The sequence below is a fragment of the Salmo trutta genome, chromosome 2 (genome assembly GCF_901001165.1).
Source record: "Salmo trutta chromosome 2, fSalTru1.1, whole genome shotgun sequence".
Lineage (NCBI taxonomy): Eukaryota > Metazoa > Chordata > Actinopteri > Salmoniformes > Salmonidae > Salmo > Salmo trutta.
This window is the reverse complement of record NC_042958.1, coordinates 69,464,286-69,487,595: the sequence shown is the minus strand read 5'-3', so window position 1 is coordinate 69,487,595 and position 23,310 is coordinate 69,464,286. Positions and strand designations below refer to the sequence as shown.

Sequence of the window (23,310 nt, the reverse complement as noted above, 5' to 3'; positions counted from 1 at the left end):
TCGCACGGCGCGAAATACAAATCCAACTAAAATACCACAATTCAATTTTCTCAAACAATCAACTATTTTACACCATTTTAAAGACAAGACTCTCGTTAATCTAGCCACATTGTCCGATTTCAAAAAGGCTTTACAGCGAAAGCAAACCATTAGATTATGTCAGGAGAGTACCCTGCCAAAAATAATCACACAGCCATTTTCAAAGCAAGCATATGTCACAAAAACCAAAACCACAGCTAAATGCAGCACTAACCTTTGATCTTCATCAGATGACACTCCTAGGACATTATGTTATACAATACATGCATGTTTTGTTCAATCAAGTTCATATTTATATCAAAAACCAGCTTTTTACATTAGCATGTGATGTTCAGAACTAGCATACCCACTGCAAACTTCCGGTGAATTTACTAAATTACTCATGATTAACGTTCACAAAGAACATAATTATTTTAAGAATTATAGATACAGAACTCCTTTATGCAATCGCGGTGTCAGATTTTAAAATAGCTTTTTGGCGAAAGCACATTTTGCAATATTCTGAGTACATAGCCCGGCCATCATGGCTAGCTAATTTGACACCCACCAAGTTTGGCCCTCACCAAACTCAGATTTACTATAAGAAAAATTGGATTACCTTTGCTGTTCTTCGTCAGAATGCACTCCCAGGACTTGTACTTTAACAACAAATGTTGTTTTGGTTCCAAATAATCCATAGTTATGTTGAAATAGCTCCCTTTTGTTCGTGTGTTGAGGTCACTATCCGAAGGGTGACGCGTGAGCGCATTTCGTGACAAAAAATGTCAATATTCCATTACCGTAATTCGAAGCATGTCAAACGCTGTTTAAAATCAATTTTAATGCTATTTTTCTCGTAAAATAGCGATAATATTCCAACCGGGCGACGTTGTATTCATTCAAAGGCTGAAAGAAAAAAATGGAGTAGTCTCGTGGACGTGCATCTCCAGTGTAACTGTTCTCAGCCTGACCACTAACAAATACTCCTGCTGTTCTTAGCCCAGAGACAGGAGACACGTCATTCCACTTTCTGGCGCCTTCTGAGAGCCAATGGAAGCCTTAGAAAATGTCATATTACAGCACAGATGCTGTATTTTCGATAGAGATGCTACAGAAGGACAATAAATTGTCAGACAGGGCACTTCCTGTATGGAATCTTCTCAGGTTTTGGCCTGCCATATGAGTTCTGTTATACTCACAGACACCATTCAAACAGTTTTAGAAACTTTAGTGATTTCTATTCAAATCTACTAATTATATGCATATTCTAGTTTCTGGGCAGGAGTAGTAACCAGATTAAATCGGGTACGTTTTTTTATCCGGTCGTGAAAATACTGCCCCCTATCCCAAACAGATTAGGGGGCAGATAAGTGTTACCACTGATCTTATGTATCTTTTAGGATGATGAACATATGATGGAAAAGGAGAATTGGTCAGGGTGCTCCAGTATTAGCTCCACTTCCGAAGAGTACTACGATACGGAATGATACACACTGTCCATAACCTAATGACTGAATTAATGTCATTGACACTTGTCCCAATACACTCGTGTGTTTATTTTGATCCTTGGCCTTTTTTTTTTGTTGCCTTTATTTAACTGGGCTAGTCAGTTAACAACAAATTCTTATTTTAAATGATGGCCTAGGAACAGTGGGTTAACTGCCTTGTTCAGGGGCAGAATGACCGATTATTTATACCTTGTCAGCTCGGGGATTCGATCTTGCAACCTTTCGGTTACTTGTCCAACGCTCTAACCACTAGGCTACCTGCCGCCCTGTTCAGATGGTGTGAGGAAATGCATCCTTCATTCCTCCCTTCTTTGAAGAAATCACAGATCTGAAATGAGATCCATTTTCTTTAAGAGGACTCTGATTCAGAACGATGCACACTGCCCATAACCCAATGTCACTGTTCTTGCTTGTTGGAGATACAATTGGAATTCAGTGATTGAAGACTAACGGGACTACCTCATTCTCCCTTTCTTCGGGAGGAGAGACTCTAAGGTCAATATTCTAGTTCTTGATATTCAGTATATATCACAAGATACTTAACACAATTCAATTATGATTTTATTGGCTTGTGTTGCCATTTGTTGACTGTTCAGAATAAAATGTTGCATGAGTTGAAATGTTTCCACTGCTTTATGATTTTGGTTAGGGGACTGCCTAGACAGTTTTATTGCTTGGACATTGAGTAACAGTGACACAACATTCAGTATCTTGTATCAACAGGCCCCAACAATGTTCATCGTTAATAAAATCTGAATTTTCCTGTGTGGTAGTTATGTGAAAGGACCATTTATTCATCAGTTTCCATCAAAACAGAACTCTCTTACCCATGATGTAATTTAGTGCTGCAGATTATGACGTTGCATGTAAAGTTTGAGAATCATATTGCTGTTTGATCAGTATCCTCTATGAACTTGAAGTGGACAAGAGGTAAGATGCATTAATTTGCCAGTCGATGTTATTTGATGTAGTCTGACATCCGTTCACAAATTCAATGGTTTTACCTGCGCCAGGGGAGCCATAATTGTAATTTATTTTAGAGTATCTTTTGTTTATTCACTATTACACAGAGCTGGGTTATTGTAAGGGCTTACCGGTGCTGAAGCCCCTGGACCCAGGCCTGTGGGGGGCCCAAGACGCAGGTTAAAAAATTGTACAAATAAAGGAAATCCGTTCAGTATATGTAATACAGTGGGGGGGAAGTATTTGATCCCCTGCTGATTTTGTACGTTTGCCCACTTACAAAAAAATTATCAGTCTATAATTTTACTAGTAGGTTTATTTGAACAGTGAGAGACAGAATAACAACAAAAAAAATCCAGAAAACGCATGTTATAAAATTATTCGTTTCTTGTAGTTGGTCACCAGGTTTGCACGCATCTCGAGGATTTTGTCCCACTCCTCTTTGCAGAGCTTCTCCAAGTCATTAAGGTTTCGATGCTGACGTTTGGCAACTTGAACCTTCAGCTCCCTCCACAGATTTTCTATGGGATTAAGGTCTGGAGACTGGTTAGGCCAGTCCAGGACCTTAATCTGCATCTTCTTGAGCCACTCCTTTGTTGCCTTGGCTGTGTGTTTTGGGTCATTGTCATGCTGGAATACCCATCCACGACCCATTTTCAATGCCCTGGCTGAGGGAAGGAGGTTCTCACCCAAGATTTGACGGTACATGGTCCCTTTGATGCGGTGAAGTTTTCCTGTCCCCTTAGCAGAAAAACACCCACAAAGCATAATGTTTCCACCTCCATGTTTAACGGTGGAGATGGGGTTCTTGGGGTCATAGGCAGCATTCCTCCTCCTCCAAACACGGCGAGTTGAGTTGATGTCAAAGAGCTCCATTTTGGTCTCATCTGACCACAACACTTTTACCAGTTGTCCTCTGAGTCATTCAGATGTTCATTGGCAAACTTCAGACGGGCATGTATATGTATTCTTGAGCAGGGGGACCTTGCGGGCGCTGCAGGATTTCAGTCCTTCATGGCGTAGTGTGTTACCAATTGTTTTCTTGGTGACTATGGTCCCAGCTGCCTTGACATCATTGACAAGATCCTTCCGTGTAGTTCTGGGCTGATTCCTCACCGTTCTCATGATCATTGCAACTCCACGAGGTGAGATCTTGCATGGAGCCCCAGGCCGAGGGATATTGACAGTTCTTTTGTGTTTCTTCCATTTGCTAATAATCGCATCAAATGTTGTCACCTTCTCACCAAGCTGCTTGGCGATGGTCTTGTAGCACATTCCAGCCTTGTGTAGGTCTACAATCTTGTCCCTGACATACTTGGAGAGCTATTTGGTCTTGGCCATGGTGGAGAGTTTGGAATCTGATTGATTGATTGCTTCTGTGGACAGATGTCTTGTTTACAGGTAACAAGCTGCAGTTAGGAGCACTCCCTTTAAGAGAAAAGTACCTGCTCCAGAGCGCTTAGGACCTCAGACTGGGGTGAAGGTTCACCTTCCAACAGGACAACGACCCTAAGCACACAGCCAAGACAGAGCAGAAGTACAGAGAGATAATACATGTACAAATTACCTCAACCTGTACCCCCGCACATTGACTTGGTACTTGTACCCCTCTATATAGCCTCGTTATTTTATACTTTAGATTTAGTTCATCTTTTCTTAACTATTTCTTGAACTGCGTTTTTGGTTATGGGGTTCACGGTCAGATACCTGTTGTATTCGGCGCATGTGACAAAGAAAATGAGATTTTATCTTTAATGAAACTAACTAAAATAGCTAGCCATCGTGGCTAGCCATTTTGACACCCACCAAGTTTGGGACAACCTAAACTCAGAATTACTATTAGAAAAATTGGATTACCTTTGCTGTTCTTCGTCAGAATGCACTCCCAGGACTTCTACTTCAACAACAAATGCTGTTTTGGTTCCAAATAATCCATAGTTATATTCAAATAGCTCCGTTTTGTTCGTGCGTTCAGGTCACTATCTGAAGGGTGACGCGCGAGCACATTTCGTGACAAAAAAAATTGAAATATTCCATTACCGTACTTAGAAGCATGTCAAACGCCTTTTAAAAACAATTTTTATGCTATTTTCCTCGTAAAATAGCGATAATATTCCAACCGGGCAACGTTGTATTCATTCAAAGGCTGAAAGAAAAAATGGAGAATTCTCATGAACGTGCATCTCCAGTGTCGCTGTCACCAGGCTGACCACTCACAAATTGTCCTGCTGTTCTTCGCCCAGACAGCAGACACCCCATTCCACTTTCTGGCGCCTTCTGAGAGCCAATGGGAGCCTTAGAAAGTGTCACGTTACAGCACAGAAGCTGTATTTTTGATAGAGATGCAACAGAAGGACAACAAATTGTCAGACAGGGAACTTCCTGTATGGAATCTTCTCAGGTTTTGGCCTGCCATATGAGTTCTGTTATACTCACAGACACCATTCAAACAGTTTTAGAAACTTTAGAGTGATTTCTATTCAAATCTACTAATTATATGCATATTCTCGTTTCTGGGCAAGAGTAGTAACCAGTTTAAATCAGGTACGATTTTTTATCCGGCCGTGCAAATACTGCCCCCTAGCCCCAACAGGTTAACATTGCTCAGCAATATTGGCCCCAAAAATGACCATTTTGTATCGTGGCCATTAGTCATAATGTGGTCATAATGCTGTCAGAACCATGACGTGTGTGTGTGTGTGTGTGTGTGTGTGTGTGTGTGTGTGTGTGTGTTTGTCCATTCAGACTGTGACAGATAAGGCGCAGCAGCACATACTATTGGAGAAGAGGAAAAGCATGCAGACCTCAAAGTTGGTTGCACAGAAAGGGAACAAAAATACGTTGCAAGGCGAGCCCAAGAAACCACCTCGGTGAGTATCCCTGGCTGTGGCACAACTGTTGTCTTTATAAGTTATCAGAGTTTGTGAAAGTACTTCTGAAAGACTTACTTCCTATAGTGTTGTGCAGATGTATCAGAATAAGAGGAAACGATATGCCTTTCGAAAGATATCCAGTAATTTTCCCCACTATTCCCCAGTGACAGCATTGAGTGTGACCCCAACTTCTAGCTTTGAAAACCTTTCTCCACTTCACTGACCCCCCCCCCCCCCCCCCCCCCCCCCCCCCTTCCTGAACAGGTGGGGTCACACAGTATTTTACAGCGAGAAGATGGCGGAGCTGAGAGCCAAGTCGAACCACCTCAGCTCCAGGAAGTGCATGGCCATGGTCAGCCCACTGTGGAAGAAGCTGGCCCAGAAGAAACAGGAGCACTACCAGAGAATAGCCCAGGAGAGGGCTAGGGAGTACCAAGTAGAGCTACGCAGCTGGTTTAATGTAAAGTCCATTCATACTCTGGTTGTTTCCCACTTGGCACCCTATTCCCTAATCCCTATACAGTGTACTACTTTTGACCAGGGCCCATAGAGCTCTGGTCAGAAGTAGTGCACTTAGGGATAGGATGCCATTTGGGACAAACCCTCTTTCTTTTAGATTAAATATGACCGCTGTTGTGAGTTGAGGTCTATCTGTAAAGTTTTTACTGTTAACTGGTGGTCTTACTATTTAACATTTTTCAGACCATGTCCACAAAGGAACAGGCAAAGTACTTGGATCAAAACCCAAATGTAAGTAGAGATAAAACCGAGAGGAAATTGAGGTGTGTGTGTATGTATGTATATATATATATATATATATATATATATATATATATATATATATATATATATATATATATATATAGCTTTTTTTCCCTCCCGATTCTGTTTAGTTATTCAGGTTTCCATTTACCCCAGTTTTTTTTAGGTTTTCCCTCTCAAAAGCACACTTTAATAAAAAATAAATAAAATGAAATTGGATGTAAGTCCACAACAATTCTTAAACCACATCAGGTGACCACTTTTTAGGTCTAGAAGGAATTTAGATTTTTGGGTGTAGTTAGTCTTTAATTCCAGTGCGGACCTAGTAAGAGGCTGTTGTTTAGCTGTGTTTTTGTAGCACACGTGATGGTAGAGTTTGTGAAATAAATACCCTCTTGATTGATGCAAATAATCATGATATCATTCTGCCAGGTAAGCATAGGTTACTTTGTAGTTAACATTTGAATAGAGTTTTTTTTTCATTAGCATCATCACTAACGGCTACACAAAGTGGTAGACGCGCGCACCGGTCATACAGACATGGAATTCTCTTTGCCTCTTCAGAAAGTTTCAGGAAATACGAATCACTGAAACATTCTGTTCATGTCTTATAATAAACTTTAATTTTCAATACATTTAGTTGATTCCCTAGTTCAATACGTTTTAGAATATTCTTGATTTCTGTTTTACTGTCTGGATTCTGTGATTCCTTGCGATTTCCCGGTACCACAGATTTTATAGGTGTGTGTGTGTGTGCGATTGGCGTGAGTTATCTTTAGCGTTGATGTTGTATCTGTTCTTCAGAAATTGAAAATCCTCGACAACCCAGAGCAGGGATACATGGCAAAGAAGGGCAGAACATCAGTAAGTTAACACACCACACGTTATCACCTCTACATCACCACAACGTGACGGCAAAAGACGTGCTGATACAGTGCTTTGAGAAAGTATTCACTCCGCTTGACTTTTTCCACATTTTGTTGTTAAAGCCCAAATTTAAAACATATTACATTTACTTTTTGTCACTGGCCTACACACTATTTCCCATAATGTCAAAGTGGAATCACGTTTTTCAAAATTCATAAAAAATGAAAAGCTGAAATGTCTTGCATGGTATTCAACTCCTTTTGTTATGGCAAGCCTAAATAAGTTTAGGAGTATAAAGGTGGCGGGTATCTAGTCAGTTGTACAACTGAATTCATTGAACTGAAATGTGTCTTCCGCATTTAACCCAACCCCTCGGAATCAGAGAGGTGCGGGGGGGGGGGGGGGGCTGCCTTAATCGACATCCACGTCATCCACGCCCGGGGAACATTGGATTAACTGCCTTGCTCAGTGGCAGAATGCTAGGTTTTTACCTTGTCAGCTTGGGGATTCGATCCAGCAACCTTTCGGTTACTGGCACATGCATACAGTGCCTTCGGAAAGTATTCAGACCCCTTGACTTTATCCATATTTTGTTACGTTACAGCTTATTCTAAAATGGATGAAATAGTTTTTTTTCTCATCAATCTACACACAATACCCCATAACGTCAAAGCGAAAACAGGTTTTTAGAAATGTTTGCAAAAAAATACCTTATTTGCATACACTACTGTTCAAAAGTTTGGGATCACTTAGAAAGAAAAGCACTTTTTTTTTTTTCCATTAAAATAACATCAAATTGATCAGAAGCACAGTGTAGACATTGTTAATGTTGTAAATGACTATTTTAGCTGGAAACGGCGTCATACCCAAGAAGACTCGAGGCTGTAATCACCGAAGGTGGTTTAACAAAGTACTGAAGGTCTGAATACTTATGTAAATGTGATATTTCGGTTTATTTATTTTTATTATACATTTGCAAAAAAATAACCTGTTTTTGCTTTGTCATTATGGGTTATCATGTGTATATTTATGAGGGGGTAAAAAACGATTTAATACATTTTACAGTAAGGCTGTAAGTAACACAATTTGGAAAAAGTCAAAGGGTCTGAATACTTTCCAAATGCATTGTGTATATAGTTTCAAACCGTGTATGCACATCAAATGACTTGCAGGTGCTGGGTATGTTGTAAAGATTAGATACCTGCACGCTGACAAAGGCTCTAGTTGTTTCTTTGTACAACATCAGCCTAACGAAGACATTCGGGTCCAAGCATTGCACAATAAAACTCCTGGAGCGTTCATTGGGTATTGTTTATTTAATATTTATAATACTTAGAACTGCAACAAGTGCTCCTATGGGGTGGAATCCTAACTTGACATGGGCTGTGTCCCAAATGGCATCCTGTTCCCTTTAAAGTGCACTACTTTTGACCAGGGCCTATAGGGTTAGGCATCATTTCAATGTAAGGGTTAAATCCCTCACTGATGTCCAATGAGGATTTCAGCCAGTATCCGCATGTTTCTCTCTAGGACTCAGAGGATCACATCGACACATCCAGTGATGAAGATGACTCTGATGAGGTTGGAATAAACACACTTTTTTTATTTAATCAAGCCTTTTATTTTTGGGACAATTCGCCATGATAAGTGTTAACACTGATCTTATGCATCTTTTAGGATGATGAACATATGATGGAAAAGGAGAATTGGTCAGGGTGCTCCAGTATTAGCTCCACTTCCGAAGAGGACTCCGATACGGAATGATACACACTGTCCATAACCTAATGACTGAATTAATGTCATTGACACTTGTCCCAATACACTCGTGTGTTTATTTTGATCCTTGGCCTTTTTTTTTTGTTGCCTTTGCCAACAAATTCTTATTTTAAATGATGGCCCTAGGAACAGTGTGTTAACTGCCTTGTTCAGGGGCAGAATGACAGATTATTTTTACCTTGTCAGCTCGGGGATTCAATCTTGCAACCTTTCGGTAACTTGTCCAACACTCTAACCACTAGGCTACCTGCCGCCCTGTTCAGATGGTGTGAGGAAATGCATCCTTCATTCCTCCCTCCTTTGAAGAAATCACAGATCTGAAATGAGCTCCATTTTCTTTAAGAGGACTCTGATTCAGAACGATGCACACTGCCCATAACCCAATGTCACTGTTCTTGCTTGTTGGAGATACAATTGGAATTCAGTGATCGAAGACTAATGGGACTACCTCATTCTCCCTTTCTTCGGGAGGAGAGACTCTAAGGTCAATATTGTAGTTCTTGATATTCAGTATATATCACAAGATACTTAACACAATTCAATTATGATTGTATTGGCTTGTGTTGCCATTTGTTGACTGTTCAGAATAAAATGTTACTTGAGTTGAAATGTTTCCACTGCTTTATGATTTTGGTTAGGGGACTGCCTAGACAGTTTTATTGCTTGGACATTGAGTAACAGTGACACAACATTCAGTATCTTGTATCAACAGGCCCCAACAATGTTCATCGTTAATAAAATCAGAATTTTCTTGAGTGGTAGTTATGTGAAAGGGCCATTTATTCATCAGTTTCCATCAAAACAGAACTCTCTTACCCATGATGTAATTTAGTGCTGCAGATTATGACGTTGCATGTAAAGTTTGAGAATCATATTGCTGTTTGATCAGTATCCTCTATGAACTTGAAGTGGACAAGAGGTAAGATGCATTAATTTGCCAGTCAATGTTATTTGATGTAGTCTGACATCCGTTCACAAATTCAATGATTTTATCTGCGCCAGGGGAGCCATAAGTTTAATTTATTTGAGAGTATCTTTTGTTTATTCACTATTACACAGAGCTGGGTTATTGTAAGGGCTTACCGGTGCTGAAGCCCCTGGGCCCAGGCCTGTGGGGGGCCCAAGAGGCAGGTTAAAAAAATTGTACAAATAAAGGAAATCCGTACAGTATATGTAATACAGGAGGGGGGAGAGAATTTGATCCCCTGCTGATTTTGTAAGTTTGCCCACTTACAAAGAAATGATCAGTCTATAATTTTACTAGTAGGTTTATTTGAACAGTGAGAGACAGAATAACAACAAAAAAGTCCTGAAAAACACATGTCAAATGTTATAAAATTATTTGCATTTTAATGAGGGAAATAAGTATTTGACCCCTCTGCAAAACATGACTTAGTACTTGGTGGCAAAACCCTTACATTTACGTTATTTAGCAGATGCTCTTATCCAGAGTGACTTACAAATTGGCCTTGCTGGCAATCAGAGGTCAGATGTTTCTTGTAGTTGGCCACCAGGTTTGTACGCATCTCAGGAGGATTTTGTCCCACTCCTCTTTGCAGAGCTTCTCCAAGTCATTAAGGTTTCGAGGCTGACGTTTGGCAACTCAAACCTTCAGCTGCCTCCACAGATTTTCTATGGGATTAAGGTCTGGAGACTGGTTAGGCCACTCCAGGACCTTAATGTGCTTCTTGAGCCACTCCTTTGTTGCCTTGGCCGTGTGTTTTGGGTCATTGTCATGCTGGAATACCCATCCACGACCCATTTTCAATGCCCTGGCTGAGGGAAGGAGGTTCTCACCCAAGATTTGACAGTACATGGTCCCTTTGATGCGGTGAAGTTGTCCTGTCCCCTTAGCAGAAAAACACCCCCAAAGCATAATGTTTCCACCTCCATGTTTGACGATGGAGATGGTGTTCTTGGGGTCATAGGCAACATTCCTCCTCCAAACATGGCAAGTTGAGTTGATGTCAAAGAGCTCCGTTTTGGTCTCATCTGACCACAACACTTTCACCAGTTGTCCTCTGAATCATTCAGATGTTCATTGGCAAACTTCAGACGGGCATGTATATGTATTCTTGAGCAGGGGGACCTTGCGGGCGCTGCAGGATTTCAGTCCTTCACGGCATAGTGTTACCAATTGTTTTCTTGGTGACTATGGTCCCAGCTGCCTTGAGATCATTGACAAGATCCTTCCGTGTAGTTCTGTGCTGATTCCTCACCGTTCTCATGATCATTGCAACTCCACGAGGTGAGATCTTGCATGGAGCCCCAGGCCGAGGGATATTGACAGTTCTTTTGTGTTTCTTCAATTTGCGAATAATCGCACCAAATGTTGTTACCTTCTCACCAAGCTGCTTGGCGATGGTCTTGTAGCACATTCCAGCCTTGTGTAGGTCTACCATCTTGTCCCTGACATCCTTGGAGAGCTATTTGGTCTTGGCCATGGTGGAGAGTTTGGAATCTGATTGATTGATTGCTTCTGTGGACAGGTGTCTTTTTTACAGGTAACAAACTGTGGTTAGGAGCACTCCCTTTAAGAGTGTGCTCCTAATCTCAGCTCATTACCTGTATAAAAGACACCTGGGAGCCAGAAATCTTTCTGATTTGAGAGGGGGTCAAATACTTATTTCCCTCATTTAAAATGCAAATCAATTTGTAACATTTTTGACTTGTTTTTCTGGATTTTTTGTTGTTGTTCTGTCTCTCACTGTTCAAATAAACCTACCATTAAAATTATAGACTGATCCTTTCGTACAAAATCAGCAGGGGATCAAATCCTTTTTCCCCCCACTGTATACACAGTACCAGTCAAGTTTAGACATCTACAAATTCAAGGGTTTTTCTTTAATTTTACTATTTTCATCATTGTAGAATAATAGTGAAGACATCAAAACTATGAAATGACACATGGAATCATGCAGTAACCAAAAAAGTGTTAGATTTTGTTTATTTTATATTTGAGATAGTAAGTAGCCACCCTTTGCCTTGATGACAGCATTGAACGCTCTTGGCATTCTGTCACGCAGTCACCTTGGCATAGATTGTACTAGTGGACCTAAACCATGGAAAATGCACCCCACCATAACATGTTATTTGTATCCCTTATTTATTCAAGTGTTTCCTTTATTTTGACAGTTATCGGTTGCCTACAGTCGACTAGACTGCAATTTGGCCAGCATGATTGCCATATATAGTGCGTTTGGAAAGTATTCAGACCCATTGACTTTTTCCACATATAGTTACATTACAGCCTTATTCTAAAATGAATTAAATAAATAAATAATCCTCATCAATCTACACACAATACCACGTAATGACAAAGTGAAAACAGGTTTTTATAAAAAAATTGCACATTAAATAAAAAAACTGAAATACCTTATTTACATAAGTATTCAGACCCATTGCTATGAGACTTGAAATGGAGCTCAGGTGCATCCTGTTTCCATTGATCATCCTTGAGATGTTTCTACAACTTGATTGGAGTCCACATGTGGTAAATTCTATATACGGTCCCACAGTTGACAGCACATGTCAGAGCAGAAACCAAGCCATGAGGTCGAAGGAATTATCTGTAGCGCTCTGAGACATCTGAGGATGGGTAACAAAACATTTCTGCAGCATTGAAGGTCCCCAAGAACGCAGTGGCATCCATTCTTAAATGAAAGAAGTTTGGAACCACCTAGACTCTTCTTAGAGCTGGCTGCCTGGCCAATCTGACACATCGGGGGGAAGGGCCTTTGGTGAGGGAGGTGACCAAGAACCCGATGGTCACTGACAGAGCTCCAGAGTTCCTCTGTGGAGTTGGGAGAACCTTCCAGAAGGACACCCATCTCTGCAGCACTCCACCAATCAGGCCTTTATGGTAGAGTGAACAGTAAAAGGCACACGACAGGACCGCTTGTAGTTTGCCAAAAGGCACCTAAAGCACTCTCAGACCATGAGAAACAAGATTCTCTGGTCTGATAAAACCAAGATTGAACTCCTTGGCCTGAAAAACAAGCGTCACGTCTGGAAGAAACCTGGCACCATCCCTTCAGTGAAGCATGGTGGTGGCAGCATCATGCTGTGGGGATGTTTTTCATTGGGCAGGGACTGGGAGACTAGTCAGGATTGAGGGAAAGATGAACCGAGAAAGGTACCTGCTCCAGAGCGCTCAGGACCTCAGACTGGGGTGAAGGTTCACCTTCCAACAGGACAACAACCCTAAGCACACAGCCTAGACACAGCAGAAGCGGCTTCGGGACCATTCTCTGAATGTCCTTTAGTGGCCCAGCCAGATCCCAGACTTGAACCCGATCAAACATCTCTGGGGAGACCTGAAAATAGCTGTGCAGCGACACTCCCGTCCAACCTGACAGAGCTTGAGTGAATCTGGGGTATTGTGTGTAGATTGAACAGGGAAAAAAAGCTATTATTTAATCCATTTAAAAAAATGTGTCTGTAAAGTAACAATGTAGAAAAAGTCAAGGGGTCTGAATACTTTCTGAATGCACTGTAGATACACTACATAACCAAAAGTGTGTGGACACCGGCTCGCCGAACATCTCATTCCAAAATCGTGGGTCCACCTTTGCTATTAATATAATCTTTTTTTTGTTTAACCTTTATTTAACTAGGCATGTCAGTTAAGAACAAATTCTTATTTACAATGACAGCCTATCGGGGAACACTGGGTTAACTGCCTTTTTCAGGGGCAGAATGACAGATTTTTTACCTTGTCAGCGTGGGGATTCGATCCAGCAACCTTTCGGTTAAATCAAATCAAATTGTATTAGTCACATGTGCCGAATACAACAGGTGTAGACCTTACAGTGAAATGCTGACTTACGAGCCCCTAACCAACAATGCAGTTAAAAAATAAAATACAGATAAGAATAAGAGAAAGTAACAAGTAATTAAAGAGTAGCAGTAAAATAATAGCGAGGTTATATACAGGGGGATACCGATACAGGGTCAATTTGCGGGGGCTCCAGTTAGTTGAGGTAGTATGTACATGTAGGTAGAGTTATTAAAGTGACAATGCATAGATGACAACAGAGAGTAGCAGTGGAGTAAAAGAGGGGGGGGGGCAATGCAAATAGTCTGGGTAGCCATTTGACTAGATGTTCAGGAGTCTTATGGCTTGGGGGTAGAAGCTGTTTAGAAACCTCTTGGAACTAGACTTGGCGCTCCGGTACCGCTTGCCGTGCGGTAGCTGAGAGAACAGTCTATGACTAGTGTGGCTGGAGTCTTTGACCATTTTTAGGGTCTTCCTCTGACATCGCCTGGTATAGAGGTCCTGGATGGCAGGAAGCTTGGCCCCAGTGATGTACCGGGCCGTACGCACTACCCTCTTTAGTGCCTTGCGGTCGGAGGCCGAGCAGTTGCCATTACCAGGTAGTGATGCAAGGATCTCAGGACCCATGCCAAATCTTTTCAGTCTCCTGAGGGGGAATAGGTTTTGTCGTGCCCTCTTCGCGACTGTCTTGGTGTGCTTGGACCATGTTAGTTTGTTGGTGATGTGGAAACCAAGGAACTTGAAGCTCTCAACCTGCTCGACTATAGCCACGTCGATGAGAATGGGGCCGTGCTCAGTCCTCCTTTTCCTGTAATCCACAATCATCTCCTTTGTCTTGATCACGTTGAGGGAGGGGTTGTTGTCCTGGCACCACACAGCCAGGTCTCTGACCTCCTCCCTATAGGCTGTCTCGTTGTTGTATGTGATCAGGCCTACCACTGTTGTGTCATCGGCAAATTTAATGATGGTGTTGGGGTCGTGCCTGGCCGTGCAGTCATGAGTGAACAGGAAGTACAGGAGGGGACTGAGCACGCACCCCTGAGGGGCCCCTGTGTTGAGGATCAGCGTGACGGATGGCTCGTCAGCAAGTCCAGGATCCAGTTGCAGAGGGAGGTGTTTAGTCCCAGGGTCCTTAGCTTATTGATGAGCTTTGACGGCACTAGGGTGTTGAACACTGAGCTGTAGTCAATGAATAGCATTCTCACATAGGTGTTCCTTTTGTCCAGGTGGGAAAGGGCAGTATGGAGTGCAATAGAGATTGCATCATCTGTGGATCTGTTGGAGCGGTATGCAAATTGGAGTGGGTCTAGGGTTTCTGGGATGATGGTGTTGATGTGAGCCATGACCAGCCTTTCAAAGCACTTCATGGCTAGAGATGTGAGTGCGATGGGTCGGTAGTCATTTAGGCAGGTTACTTTAGTGTTCTTGGGCACAGGCACCATGGTGGTCTGCTTAAAACATGTTGATATTACAGACTCGGACAGTGAGAGGTTGAAAATGTCAGTGAGGACACTTGCCAGTTGGTCAGCATGCTCGCAGTATATGTCCTGGTAATCTTTCTGGCCCTGCGGCCTTGTGAATGTTGACCTGTTTAAAGGTCTTACTCACATCGGCTGCGGAGAGCGTGATCACAGTCATTCTGAACAGCTGGTGCTCTCATGCATTTCAGTGTTATTTGCCTCGAAGCGAGCATAGAAGTAGTTTAGCTCGTTTGGTAGCCTCGTGTCACTGGGCAGCTCTCGGCTGTGCTTCTCTTTGTAGCCTGTAATGGTTTTGCAAGCCCTGCCACATAGGACGAGCGTCGGAGCCGGTGTAGTACGATTCGATCTTAGTCCTGTATTAACGCTTTGCCTGTTTGATGGTTTGTCGGAGGGCATAGCGGGATTTCTTATAAGCTTCCGGTTTAGAGTCCCGCTCCTTGAAAGCAGCAGCTCTAGCCTTTAGCTCAGTGCGGATGTTGCCTGTAATCCATGGCTTCTGGTTGGGGTATGTACGTGTGGTCACTGTGGGGACGACATCATCGATGCACTTATTGATGAAGCCAATGACTGATGTGGTGTACTCCTCAATGCCATCGGAGGAATCCCGGAACATATTCCAGTCTGTGCTTGCAAAACAGTCCTGTAGCTTAGCATATGCTTCATCTGAACACTTTTTTATAGATCTAGTTACTGGTGCTTCCTGCTTTAATTGTTGCTTGTAAGCAGGAATAAGGAGGATAGAATTATGGTCAGATTTGCCAAATGGAGGGCGAGGCAGAGCTTTGTATGTGTCTGTGTGTGGAGTATAGGTGGTCCAGAGTTAGTTTTTCTCTGGTTGCACATTTAACATGCTGATAGAAATTTGGTACAATGGATTTAAGTTTCCCTGCATTAAAGTCCCCGGCTACTAGGAGCACCGCCTCTGGCTGAGCGTTTTCTTGTTTGCTTATGGCGGAATACAGCTTATTCAATGCTGTCTTAGTGCCAGCCTCTAACTGTGGTGGCATGTAAACAGCTACGAAGAATACAGATAAACTCTCTCGGTAGGTAGTGTGGTTTACGCACTAGTGCTCACCTGAGATACTCTACCTCAGGCGAGCAATAGCTCGAGACTTCCTTAGATATCGTGCACTAGCTGTTATTTACAAAAATACATAGTCCGCCGCCTCTTGTCTTACCAGACGCCGCTGTTCTATGCTGACGGAACATTGTATAACCAGCCAGCTGTATGTTGATATTGTTGTCGTTCAGCCATGACTCCATGAAGCATAAGATGTTACAGTTTTTAATGTCCCGTTGGTAGTTTAATCTTCCGCGTAACTCGACAATTTTATTCTCCAAGGATTGCACATTTGCTATCAGAATGGAGGGAAGTGGGGGTTTATTCGATCGCCTACGAATTCTCAGAAGGCAGCCCGCCCTTTGGCCCATCTTTCTCCGCCTCCTCTTCACGCAGATCACGGGATCGGGCCTGTTCCCGAGGAAGCAGTGTATGCTTCGCGTCGGGCTCGTCAGACTCGTTAAAGGAAAAAAAGGATTCTGCTAGTCCCTGCTGAGTAATTGCAGTCCTGATGTCCAGAAGTTATTTTCGGTCTTAAAAGACGGTAACAGCAACATTATGTACAAAATAAGTTACAAAGAACGCAAATAAACAAACAAAAAACACAATAGGCTGGGGGCATGTAAAACGTCTGCCTTCTTCTCCGGCGCCATCTTACTTGCTCAACGCTCTAACCACTAGGCTACCTGCCGCTATAACAGCCTCCCCTCTTCTGGGAAGGCTTTCCACTAGATGTTGGAACATTGCTGCAGGGACTTACTTCCATTCAGCCGAAAGCATTAGTGACTGATGTTGGGCGATAAGGTCTGGCTCGCAGTTGGCGTTCTAATTCATCCCAAAGGTGTTCAATGGAGTTGAGGTCAGGGCTCTGTGCAGGCCAGTCAAGTTCTTTCACACTGATCTCGACAAACCATTTCTGTATGGACTTTGCTTTGTGCACGGTGGCATTGTCATGCTGAATGGAAGCCAATTTCATGAAGCTCCCAACGAGCAGTTCTTGTGCTGACATTGCTGCAGTTTGGAACATGGTAGTGAGTGCTGCAACCGAGGACAGATGATTTTTACTCGCTACTCGCTTCAGCATTGAGCGGTCCCGTTCTGTGAGCTTGTGTGGCCTACCACTTCGCCAGCTGTTGTTGCTCCTAGACGTTTCCACTTCACAGTAACAGCACTTACAGTTGACGGGGGAAGCTCTAACAGGGCGGAAATTCGATCAACTGACTTGTTGGAAAGGTGGCATCCTATGGTGGTGACACTTTGAAAGTCACTGAGCTCTCCAGTAAGGCCATTCTACTGCCAATGTTTGTCTATGGAGATTGCATGGCTGTGTGCTCAATTTTGTGCACCTGTGAGCAATGGGTGTGGCTGAAATAACCGAATCCACTCATTTGAAGGGGTGTCCACATACTTTTGTATAAAGAGTGTACTTAGATTAAATATGTATCCAAATTGAAAGAGTGATTTGGTGCGGTGAACAAGTGACTATGAGTTGGTTTGATGTACTCACTCAATTGAAAATGTGCTTAGAGTTTTGAAACATGAGCCATTTTGATGATCTGTTTTGATTTTTGTGCTTAGAGTTGTGAAAATGTACCTCGTGAAAATTGCACCAAAGTGATTGAAAAAAATTATATGTGGCATAGGCCTACAGATAAGCAGGACCAGTCATGATGTTTTCATCTGTTTGTCCAAAAAATCCAGCCGCACCAATGTGTCGGAGGAAACGGCGTACAGCTGGCGACTGAAGTCGGCGTGCATGCGCCCAGCCGCCACAAGGAGTTGCTTGAGCGCGATGGAACAAGGACATCTCAGCCGGTCAAACCCTCCCTTAACCCGGATGACGCTGGGCCAATTGTCTCATGGGTTTCCCGGTCGCGGCCGACTCAAGTAAGACCCTATGATCCATGAACCATACATGTTACAGACAACATATTGGAGTCATTATGCTCCATATTGCTTGCTCTCAAATATTAAGTATAACTAGATTCAGAGAGAGAACCCCACATGCATACATTCAACATTACAAATATTTTTTTCTCAAAAGTACCCTTTTTGATTTTGTTCATTTTAAGACATATTGTTTGGAACAATATACTCTACAAGTACATCACATTTCCAGAGTGGGCTCTGCAAATGTTGACTTTATACGTTTTATGAGCACCACCACCACACTGAATGGGAAAATGGATTCAAAGGGATCTCCCTCTGCTGGTGATTTGCTGAATGTGCAATCCTAAAGGAGGGTTGTGATTGGTTAATGACCTATAATGTAAATTTCAGAGTATAAAATGTGTCATCTTCAGAATCATCAGAGATTTTATCTGCCTCTGAGCGACAGAGCCCAGCCTGGGAGATGGCATATTAAGTATTTACCCAACAAAGTAAAATTAGGATGTGTTAGTTATCCTGTGAGAGCTTTAGTAGCAAACCCATTATGGTGTTTTAGCTGCCTAGCTTATGGCCATGTTGCAGCAGTGTGTAGGAGGAGATTCCTAGATGTGAGAAGTGTGCAGGAGGGCATGAGAAAGGAATGTGTAGCGCAAGATACTGTTGAGGGGTTGGCTCATAATAATGGAATGGCATCAAACACATGGATACCATGTCTTTGATGTATTTGATACCATTCCACCTATTCGGCTCCAGCCATTACCAAGAGCCCGTCCTCCCCAATTAAGGTTCCACCAACCTCCTGTGATGTGTAGTATTGGTGTAAAAAGCTGTGTGTTAACTGTAGGGGTACCCATTTTGCTGGAGATCAGAAGTGTCCGTCAGACAAAGGCAGGTCGAGGTTGCCGGGGTCAGAGTAGTACAGAAGGTGTCGTATGCTGAAGCAGTGAAAAGATTAATAGAGAAAGATGAGTCCAGAGCAAGGGATCCTAAGAGGATGTACAAGATTTTACTGCAGCAGAGTTACAAGGTGTGTTGAATGATAGTGCCTCGTCCTCCCAGGCTGTCGGCCTGGTGTAGGATCAGATAGAGCAAAGGTAGTGGAATAGTGGTGAGGTTTTAATTGGTGTAGGGTTAGCTGGTAGAGCAATTTTTCTTCCTTTTTCCTATCCTTTTTCCCTCTTTTTGTGTCACAAAGTGTAATGAATTCACACTCCAGGGCCCAGTTTCCCAATAGCGATGGAACTTAGGCTTACAAGTGTTTTAACCATGCATCTTTCCTACAACGGCTGAAGATGTAACATGCATTTCCCAAAACACCACGCAGAGAGAACGTTGGATCATGTGTCTGTTGATACTAAAACTATTGAAAGAAAGAGACGCTGCTCTCGGATCAGCTTTCTCCATTCAAATCTTTCTTTAACATTATGATTATTTCACAATACTGACGATGGATCAGATCCTATAGAGATGTTACCACCTACAGCTGCAAATATGAGGCGGCTTATTCTAATGCTTACCCAATAAAAAGGCACTAAATCACCAATTTGGCACATCATTGCACACGTTAGGCTAAAAATCATGACATATATTGAGATCTATTACCAACAGTAGTCTACAAGTAGCAAAATAGAACTCAATTGATTGAACATGAAATGTAGTTCATGATTGAAATAAGCCTATAGTCCACTGTTTATATTTTAATGCAGTCATCTCGGTTTTCATTTGAAGCATATTTTTATACATCGCTTGTTTGTATCAATTGCAAAGACATTGGCAACTTTGGATTTGTAGTCCTCTTTGTTCTGAAGTTACCTGTGGATGGATAAACCATGGGATTCTATGTTTAGCGGAGGATCTTCTGTGTATAAAGTCACACGGGAGGGCAAAACAGCATCTACAGCCGTTCTATGGGTGGTCTGAGGCAGGCGTTAGATTAAGAGCGTTTTCAAGTGCTACTTTAATAACTATGGTTTTGGGAAACAGCTTGGAGATTTAACAGTTCTCCTACGAAGTTTCTAACGATGAACTTAGCCTTAAGATGCTTTTGGGGAACCGGACCCAGAAAAGTAGGCAGACACAGCCCACACAGTAGGTGGTGGCATGCACCTCTAACGTATGTTTGTAGACCGCCATAATACCATAGAAGAAGAAGACGGCATATTAAAGGGGACAGTCTAGCGAATCCAGCAGTCGTGGTTTCATTTCACTTTGACATTCTTAGCCAGATTTAGAGCGCTCAACAGGAAAAAATACTAAATCATTTTGTAAAATTGAAACACGGCCACTTTGGGGCCAAATTTGTACTGTCCCTAAATATGAGCATGTTTATTTTACAGTTATAAGAAAGATAAAATCTTATCAATTTGATTGTTACAATTTGATTGTTACTATATTTAAAAAGCATTTCAGTCATTTCAAGCCATATTCCCCCACTTTTGTTGAATAGGGAAGAAATTATATTAGATTTTGTATATTTGTACATTGTCCTCAAAAGTGAGTAAACCTCAGCAATTTATATATTTTTTTTAACCAAAAAGGTGAGTTCCAGACCTTTCTAGAACTATGCAGCATTACCAGTTATTGTCTCATGAAAATGATTACTTTTGGGTATGTCTATTTAAGCGGAAATCAACATTTTGCCATAACGTTCAATAGTTTTAATTAAAGGGCTATCATCTCTAGAGAAGAGAAAACACATCAAGTTATTTGACAGACTGAGGAGAAAGAGAGAGGCTTCACAGTCACCAGGGCCATTGCAGCATCTTTACAATTTGAGTGGTTAAAAAGCCCATAATGATGTGAGACATATCGTTTTGGCTGGTCTGAGGCTGGGGTAACAGTGCTGTAGTGCTGTCTCTGGATATGTGGCTCCCTGCTCCTGTACACTCTGCCCTGGGTGCTCCTCCACTGGCAAGGACTGGATAGAACTGGCCTGAGCATAGGAGGGATCTCCATTGTTTGCCTCTGGCTGGTAGTGTCCATAGTAATAGCTGTTCCTACAGTTAACACAATAACAGGTTGATAGACCACAAGGAGCCCAGTGATCGCTCCATGGGGGAAACAAGGAGAGCAAAAACTTGACTCACTCCCTCCTGTTCAGTGAGAATCACAGTAAACATTGGACTCACCTGAGGTGTGTAAATAGTACCCAATGATGTACAGTGAGCTACAAAAGTATTGAGACAGTGACACATTTGCTGCTGTTTTGTCTCTGTACTCCAGCCCTTTGGTGACGATACAATGACTTTGAGGTTAAAGTGCAGACTGCCAGCTTTAATATGAGGGTATTTTCATCCATATCGGGTGAACCATTTAGAAAGCACTTTTTGTACATAGTCCCCACATTTTAGGGGACCAAAAGTATTGGGACAAATTCACTTGTCTATAAAGGTAGTAAAAATGTAAGTATTTGGTCCCATAATCATAGCATGCACTGACTTCATCAAGCTTGTAACTGTACACGTGTGTTTGATGCATTTGCTGTTTGGTTTGATTGTGTGTTCAGATTATTTTGTACCCAACAGAAATGAATGGTAAATAATGTATTGTCATTTTGGATGAACTATTATTGTAAATGTTTCTAAACACTTCTACATTAATGTGGATGCTACCATGATGGGGGGTATGGTATTTGTGTGTCTAACTTTCTCACATATAACGTTTCATTAAATGAATCAAAATAATTAAGTCAGCCCGAAAAATATATCATATTAACGCACTGTATGTATCTTCTTTCTTACATGAAGCATATAGAGTCACAGGAAGTGTGTAGCAGGCTCTGACTTGTGTGTCCTCAGATCAGTAGTGCAGGGGACTGGTTCGGACGCATGTCTTCATTCCCTGGGCAACACCTCTTCTCTCTTTGTCGTCCCCTCCGTGCACTCCCGCTCTCTTCTCCTGTCATCTGCCTGATGCCTCTCTCTTCAAAGTTTACTATAATAGGACAAAACAAGTATTTTTCCAATGTAGCTGGCCTCTGACTCTCTGACAAAGTAAAAGTTAAATAAAAATAATAATATGAGCATGTTACGTTTTTCAATGTTAATGGCAATGGATTACTGATCGACTAGCGGCAGACGTGACAAAGAGTTCACCATCCATTTTAACTATGTTGAAATTGAATTATAATCACTGAAAACAAGTATTTTTCCAATGTTGTAGCTGGCATAATGTGGGCATGTTTTGATTTGCAATGTTAATGACAAAGGATTAGTGATCTACTAGTAGAACATATATGGCACATTTTTAATCATCCATTTTTACTGTGTTAAAATTGAATTATGTTACATCAAAGTTCACTGTGATATACAGTAAACTAGTGTTTTTCCAATCTTGTAGCGGGCATAATATGGGCATATTATGCTTTACAATGTTAATGACAATGGATTAGTGATCTTCTAGTGGGTGACGTTACAAAAAATGTTTTTATTTGATTTTCTTTTTAATTGATTTATTAGGATCCCCATTAGCTGACGCCAATGGCGACAGCTAGTCTTACTGGGGGTCAGACGCATAACGAAAAAGACATAACAGACAAAATACTTTACAATTGTCATACACACACTCTACATGTTAATGTTTTTTAAATGTATCTTTCAGTTACACATACATGTCAGTACTTACACACAACAAGTAGGTCACGTGGGGGAGAGGCGTTGTGCCGTGAGGTATTGCTTTATTTGTTTTTTGAAACCAGGTTTGATGTTCACTTGTGCTATATAAGATGGAAGGGAGTTCCATGCATTCATGGCTCTGTATAATACAGTACGTTTCCTTGAAAATGTTCTAGACCTGGAGACTGTGAAAAGACCCCTGGTGGCATGTCTGGTGGGGTAAATGTGTGTGTCAGTGCTGTGTGTAAGTTGACTATGCAAACAATTTGGAATTTCCAACACAATGTTTCTTATAATAACAAGAAGTGACGCAGTCAGTCTTTCATCAACTCTTGGCCAAGAGAGACTGGCATGCTTATTAATAATATTTTCCCTCTGATTACAATGAAGAGCAAGATGTGATGATCTGTTCTGGGCCAGCTGCAGCTTAATTAGTTCTGTTTTAGCAGCACTTGACCATATGTGTAAGGCGCGACGCTGGTAGAGACGAGAAGCAGGTACAGGGAGTGAACATTTAATTATCAACCGACATTGAACAGGACATGAACACATAACGACATTAACGCAGACACAGGGAACAAATGGGGGAGCAGACCGTTATAGACGGGGCAATCAACAAAGGGAAGGAGTCCAGGTGAGTCCAATGAGCGCTGCTGCATGTAGCGGGAGCAGCCGTGACAATATGACTGGACAATAATCAAGGTAAGATACAACTAGAGCCT

General features: G+C 42.0%; 1 protein-coding gene across 2 annotated transcripts in view; it reads left to right on the top strand.

The window, feature by feature from the left end:
• The window catches only part of LOC115161994 (nucleolar transcription factor 1), a 32,629-nt gene extending 23,253 nt beyond the window's left edge, over positions 1-9,376 (top strand). The window contains exons 16-21 of one of the 2 annotated variants that reach the window (XM_029712877.1): positions 5,235-5,359; positions 5,627-5,822; positions 6,065-6,112; positions 6,929-6,988; positions 8,522-8,572; positions 8,669-9,376. In XM_029712877.1, coding sequence (XP_029568737.1) covers positions 5,235-5,359; positions 5,627-5,822; positions 6,065-6,112; positions 6,929-6,988; positions 8,522-8,572; positions 8,669-8,755 — 567 coding nt within the window. In that variant the 3' untranslated portion in view covers positions 8,756-9,376. Of the gene's footprint in view, positions 1-1,418; positions 1,601-5,234; positions 5,360-5,626; positions 5,823-6,064; positions 6,113-6,928; positions 6,989-8,521; positions 8,573-8,668 lie in introns of both variants that reach the window. The other variant, XR_003869469.1, reaches the window with a different exon arrangement.
• Positions 9,377-23,310: the final 13,934 nt, after the last annotated feature.